Source organism: Sinocyclocheilus anshuiensis, unplaced genomic scaffold, assembly GCF_001515605.1.
Source record: "Sinocyclocheilus anshuiensis isolate Anshui unplaced genomic scaffold, SAMN03320099.WGS_v1.1 scaffold566, whole genome shotgun sequence".
In the NCBI taxonomy this organism is placed as follows: domain Eukaryota; kingdom Metazoa; phylum Chordata; class Actinopteri; order Cypriniformes; family Cyprinidae; genus Sinocyclocheilus; species Sinocyclocheilus anshuiensis.
Genome location: NW_015542410.1, coordinates 1,333,980 through 1,340,512, shown reverse-complemented (window position 1 = coordinate 1,340,512; position 6,533 = coordinate 1,333,980). Strand labels below are relative to the sequence as shown.

The 6,533-nt window shown below is 38.3% G+C and overlaps 2 protein-coding genes across 7 annotated transcripts in view; both read left to right on the top strand.

Moving 5' to 3' along the window:
• The window catches only part of ciarta (circadian associated repressor of transcription a), a 10,805-nt gene extending 7,623 nt beyond the window's left edge, over window positions 1-3,182 (top strand). For all 3 annotated transcript variants that reach the window (XM_016492682.1, XM_016492680.1, XM_016492681.1), the window contains exons 4-7: window positions 169-247; window positions 357-417; window positions 1,078-1,164; window positions 1,654-3,182. In XM_016492682.1, the coding sequence (XP_016348168.1) occupies window positions 169-247; window positions 357-417; window positions 1,078-1,164; window positions 1,654-2,106 (680 nt within the window). In that variant the 3' untranslated portion in view covers window positions 2,107-3,182. The remainder of the gene's footprint in view (window positions 1-168; window positions 248-356; window positions 418-1,077; window positions 1,165-1,653) is intronic.
• Window positions 3,183-4,536: 1,354 nt separating this feature from the next.
• The window catches only part of LOC107693342 (regulation of nuclear pre-mRNA domain-containing protein 2-like), a 51,116-nt gene continuing 49,119 nt past the window's right edge, over window positions 4,537-6,533 (top strand). For all 4 annotated transcript variants that reach the window (XM_016492676.1, XM_016492677.1, XM_016492679.1 and 1 more), the window contains exon 1: window positions 4,537-5,082. In XM_016492676.1, the coding sequence (XP_016348162.1) occupies window positions 4,902-5,082 (181 nt within the window). In that variant the 5' untranslated portion in view covers window positions 4,537-4,901. The remainder of the gene's footprint in view (window positions 5,083-6,533) is intronic.

Genomic DNA, 6,533 nt, shown 5'->3' with positions numbered 1-6,533 from the left:
TTATTTATTTTTTTTTCAAATAAATGCAGCATTGGTGAGCATAGAAGTTCTTTTAAAAATATTTAAAAATTATTTTAGACTTAGTAGTTAGTAGTCTCCATCCATTACATGTAATTGTGTATTTATTTTTTTTTTTATTCTTCAATTTTTTTTCTTTCTTTTTGGCAGGTTTGAGCACATTTCAACAAAGTGTTGCCATTGATAGACTACGAAGGATTGTGGGTGTTCTACAAAAACCTGACCTTGGGTATATAATTTTATTCTGTTAAACTTTCACCATTGACATTTCTTACTTGTATCCAATACATATAATGCCTTTTGATAAATCCTATTAAATTCCTGCTATACCTCCATAGGGAGAAGTATATGGGCACTCTTCTGCAGCTGGAGATGATGTTAAAGGTTTGGTTCCCTCAGGTGAGGCCTCAGCATTGGGAAGGCACCCCTTTGCTCCACAATCTGCCTCCACGCTGGAATCAGGACCAGCTACATATTCCTGTGAAGGTAAGCGGCTGATATCCACCTTATTTTGCAATGCAGAAGTAAGCTCTTTTCTGTGAATGTGCGAGACTTATGATTCATTAGTTGTTATAGGTAAATAACCAAAGGAATAACATAAGTGCAGTAAATGGTAAAACTAATTGCTCTACATACCAAGGTGTTTATGATTATGATAATACATTTAAATAATATGATAACAAATACCAGTTTGCAATATCAAGCAGCATGATGATAAATGTTAATAAAATTTCTCTTACAGTGTGCAGAGCTGCACGGGTACATCAGACCCCTGTTGGAGCTGTTGAAGGGGCTGAAAACCGGTCGATATGATAAAGGTAATGCACAAAAGAAAAATAAACTACCTTTCAAAAGTTGGGTCATTTATAGTGTTACAAAAAAATCTTATTTTAAATTAAGGCTGTTGTTTCGAACTTTCTTTTCATCATAGAATGCTGAAAAAATGTATCACGGTTTCACTAAACTTTTAAGCGGCACAGCTGTTTTCATTGATTAAAAGATTTTGTGACACTGAAGACTGGAGTAATTTAAAAAGTAATTTATACATGGTTCCCTCAGGTGAGGCCTCAGCATTGGGAAGGCACCCCTTTGCTCCACAATCTGCCTCCACGCTGGAATCAGGACCAGCTACATATTCCTGTGAAGGTAAGCGGCTGATATCCACCTTATTTTGCAATGCAGAAGTAAGCTCTTTTCTGTGAATGTGCGAGACTTATGATTCATTAGTTGTTATAGGTAAATAACCAAAGGAATAACATAAGTGCAGTAAATGGTAAAACTAATTGCTCTACATACCAAGGTGTTTATGATTATGATAATACATTTAAATAATATGATAACAAATACCAGTTTGCAATATCAAGCAGCATAAGCTGTACAGCTAAAATAATGGATGATACCAAAACACACAAGTTACAAATGGCCGCAACTGCTCTTATGTGAACAATAAGGTGGATACTTTTCCAAAATAGAAATGCTTTGAAACAAACCATATGAGAAAAGCTACCAATATGGCCATTATATTGGTTAATGTGTGTCTAAATATGTCTACCACAATCTGGAATGGTTTATTGTTTGTCTTCGATAATATCAAAAGCCTTTTATGTATTAAATGACATCATCTTTTTCTTTCAGAAACGCAGATTAAGTTGGTCAGACTCTGACTCGCAAGGATCTTCAAGCAGCAAACGCATTCAAGAGGACGATCGAGGGCCGAGCCCCAGCGATAGCAGCTCATGGCTTAGCAGCTCTGATACCATGTCTAGCGAACTTGAAGAAGACAGTCCGATCTGTACAAATCAAAATAATATGACATCTGAAACCAAACTCATTGAAAACCGCAAACTTCAAGTCAGGCAAAAGACAAGCACTCTGACTGCAACAGGTAGACCACCTCCGCTTGTAATACCACCGCCAGCCACAGATGGCAGCAGCTTGGGCATGCAGGACTGTTGGGTGTCCTCCACAACTCCTACTTCCGACCCACCAGTAGACACGATGATTAGTAAGAAAGATTTGGGTGAATCTGCAAAAGAAGAAGGGCCAGAAAAACAGATCGACACAGAGATGTTAAACATAATATTTTAAAGTTTCTCATTTTTAAATGAATTAATGAATGAAGCATTTCTCCAGTCTGTTGATATTGGGAACATTTATTCAGTTTTTTGCATTCTGCCACATATATGTACAGCACAGACGTAATCATATGTATGGCATAAGATTCGTGCATGTATGGTTATAGACTGAAGAAAGAAGTGTCTTAAAATACATGCTCGAGCCATACAGTCAACCGGCGAAGCATGCACAGCTATCAAACACTCTACTGCACTGCCTTCCATGATAAACACAGACTTCCAACAATATCTGCTGCTTTATGAACATAAAACCAGGAGGCCAGATATCAGCAGAAGAATGGTCTTGTAAAACGTCCAGAAGTGTGACTGCGATTGCAATCTACCTTAATTTCCTTTGACTTGACTTGAAAACCACTTTGAGCATCAGATGAAATAGAAATGCATTATATGAGAGGATGTTTTAGAGGCAGTTTTATTTATTGCATTATTACTTGAAGATACTGAATTCACTTAAGCAGCCTTAAAGAGTCCGTACCAGTGGGCCGTGGTCCATTATCATAGCTCAATGTTTTATGTTTATGAAGATACAGAAAGAATAATCCCGGGAACAACAGATGGGATGCCTCGTGAAGTGTTATTTTATAATCTGGAGAGTAAATGGTCATTTATTGAAGATGTTTTTTGCCAAAAATAGTTTGCGCATTTATGTTCTGCTTTCATGTTATAAGAGTTCATTTTGCACAATTGTTTCCTTGTACTCACCTTTTTTCCATTTTAGAATTTGTGAATTTCAGCATTGTGACTATTAACCATTCTCTAAAACGAACTAATGTTCAAGTTGATGACAACGAGTATGTGGCGTGTTACACGGAGGAAGACGAGACTTGTGTTTTATTTAGCAATTTGTAGAATATATTCTGACATTAGAGATGCAGTATTTGGTAGTTGCTTCATGAGGAATGAGAAGAACTTTATCGGTATGTTGACTGAGATGCATGTAGTCACGTCCTTGTGCAGCTGTACGAGTATCGTGTGAAAAATACATGCAAGTATATTGTTGGAATTATAATGGAGATTATATTATGAGAGAAAAGTGCATATGAAGATGTGTTGTGATTAATATTTAATGACACTTAACAGCTTTATGTGATTGTGAAGGTAGCATTTTTAGGAAGATGTTTTTTATTGTTACTATTATTTGTTTCAGAAAAGTCAGTCATTGTAGCACCATTGTTATTTTCTATTCATTATTCAAAACCCTTTTCTCTTGTAAGTAATTTCTGTTCTTGCATCAAAGTTTTTGTCAAGGTTGCTGAAATGTTTTCAACATGCTCCACTTTTTGATGTCATTAAATGTTTCCAAGTTTCTTATATTTGAAATGTATTTTTTATTTGTTGTTTTTAGAGGTCAATTATGACAGCCCATACAGGGGAGATATATATATATATATAAATATATAATTTGCATTTCATTTGGAAATCAAGGTCGCAGAGTCTGGAGGAAGAGTGGAGAGGCACAGAAACCATGTTGCTTGAAGTCCAGTGTGAAGTTTCCACAGTCAGTGATGATTTGGGCTGCCATGTCATCTGCTGGTGTTGGTCCACTGTGTTTTCTGAAGTCCACAGTCAACGCAGCCATCTACCAGGAAATTTTAGAGCACTTCATGCTTCCTTCTGCTGACAAGCTTTATGGAGATGCTGATTTCATTTTCCGGCAAGACTTGGCACCTGCCCTCACTGCCAGAGGTACCAAAAGCTGGTTCAATGACCATGGTGTTACTGTGCTTGATTGACCAGCAAACTCGCCTGACTTGAACCCCATAGAGAATCTATGGGGTATTGTAGAGGAAGATGAGAGACACCAGACCCAACAATGCAGATGACCTGAAGGCAGCTGTCAAAGCAACCTGGGCTTCCATTACACCTGAGCAGTGCCACAGGCTGATTGCCTCCATGCCACGCCGCATTGATGCAGTAATTCATGCAAAAGAAGGGCCAACCAAGTATTGAGTGAATAGAAATGAACATACTTTTCAGAAGCCTGACAATTCTGTTTAAAATATCCTTTTTTTTTATTGATCTTATGTAATATTCTAATTTTCTGAGACACTGAATTTTGGGTTTTCATTATCTGTAAGCCATAATCATCAAAATTTCAAGAAATAAAGGCTTGAAATATTTCACTCTATGTGTAATGAATCTATATAATTTATGGGTTTCACTTTCTGAAATGAGTGACAAAAAATATTGACCTTTTTCATGATATTCTAATTTTTTGAGATGTACCTGTATAGGCCAGGAGAAATATATAGGTTGTTTGTATTAACTTAACATTAAAATAATGAAAGTGCTCTTGAAATCTGCTAATATGATCATCATGACTTCGTCAGTAGGACGGGACGGGTAGCCTACACTTGACAGTCTGCCTTTCTCACTTGGGCTCTCTGTCCAGTGTCCGTGACTGACCCCTGCTGGATGTTTGCATGTTTTAGCATTATGAAATATTCATATTTATAAACGCTTCAGAGTGAGTTCAAAAGACCAAAGTTTCTACCTCTGCAATACTGCAAATTTTGTGTTGTATAACACATTTTCTTTGTCTGAGAAAAGTTGGAAGACAAGCAAGAAAGCAAGAGAGAAAAAGAAAAAAGAAAGAGAAAGAAAGAAAGAAAGAAAAAGACTTTTGGCTGTACATGTCTAATGTTGTTATTGTAATATTGAGAATAATGGAGGCTCAGAGTCCCATGATGTTGCCGTATCCACACTTGAACCTGTGAGGGGCAGCACTGCGACCAGAAGACCTGGAAAATGGCGGCTGGAAGTGCGCACAATAGTGGCTCATCGCCGCGCTTGGAGTCCACTTTGGACCGTCGCTTTCAGACTGTATCCAACACAATGGAATCCATTCAGGGACTATCCGTCTGGTGCATCGAGAACAAGAAATATCACAGCGTGATCGTGCGATACTGGATAAAGTGGCTGCGCAAATGTGAGTATTTAGCACGTTAGCCGGCTAATCTGAATCCAGCTGTGATACAACAACCTGTTTACGAGATCAAATTTATGTTAGTTGGGCTTTCAAAATGGACGTATGTGATATTTGTATGAGAAAGTAGCATAGAAGTAATTGTGACAGGCTAGTTTTTATTTTTCGGCCCACTAAACAACTGTTGTGGCTAGTTAGCAAACTGCTAATCTGTTCCTATCCGGTCAAGACGTAGGTCGTGTTTCAAAAGCTAGAGATCTGCCTTCCTAGACAGCATTTTGGCGTCTTCCAAGGCAGCAGTTCTTTTGGGGAACATTATCTTTCAAAGTAGAGGAGTTTGGGGTCAGCGGCATTTTTGGGCCGAATAGGGGGAGTTCTGGGTCAGTTGCTTAGGTGTCATTGTCACGATTCCAGTCAGCAACGTTTTTGGGCAGTAAAGGGGTGTTTGAGGTCAGCAACATTTTTTGGCAGAATGGGACATTAAGGGTGAGTGTCTCTTTTCAGCTAAATGTGAATATTTGGGTCCAGTAGCAACTTTAGAAAGGACAGATGTGCTTTCAGTGAGCAGTATTTTTATGTTCTTGCAGTAAATAGGGGAATTTGTTGTCAGCAGCATTTTGGGGCATAATTAAGGTACATTTTGGGTGTCATAGGTACATTTAGAGGTTTGTGTTTGGTGTCAGCAGCATTTTGGGACAGAATGGGGTGTTTGTGTCAGCTATATTTTGGGTGTCATAGGCATGTTTTGAATGAGCAGCGTTTTTGGGTTCAGCAGCAATTTGGGAAAGAATAAGGCATTTGGGGTCAGCTACATTTTGTGGGTCATAGGTACATTTTGAATGAGCAATGTGTTTGGGAAATAAAAGGGTGTTTGGGGTCAGCAGTTTTTTTTTTTTTTTGCCAAAATAGGGTCGTTCAGAGTCTGTTCAGTGTCATATTTTGAGTGTCATATGCATGTTTTAAATTAACGTTTTTGGGCAATAAATGGTGTTTGGCATCAGCAGTGTTTTTGGGCTAAATGGGGGTGTTTGGAGTCAGCAGTTGTTTTGGACAGAATAGGGCGTTTGGTGTCGGTTACATTTGTCGTAGGCATCTTTTGATCTGCAATATTTTTGAGCAATAAAAGAGTGTTTGGGCATTTAAGGGCAAAATTAGGTTTTTAAGGTCAGCTACATTTTGGGTGTCATAGACAAGTTATTTTTGGGTGTTAAATAGGGTTGCAAAGGGGTGGAAAATGTCCGGAAACTTTCCAAAAATCCCTGTAATATTCAAAAAAATCCTAGAAAGTTTCCAAAATTTCTGGAATGTTTCTGAAATTTACTGGAAATTTTCCACCTTTTTGCAACCCTAGTGTTAAATAGGGTTGGGCGATGTTTTTGAAATTGGCATCGGACAATGTCTACAGTGAAACATCACGATGGATGATGACATGGGGGGGGGGGGGGGGGTGGGGG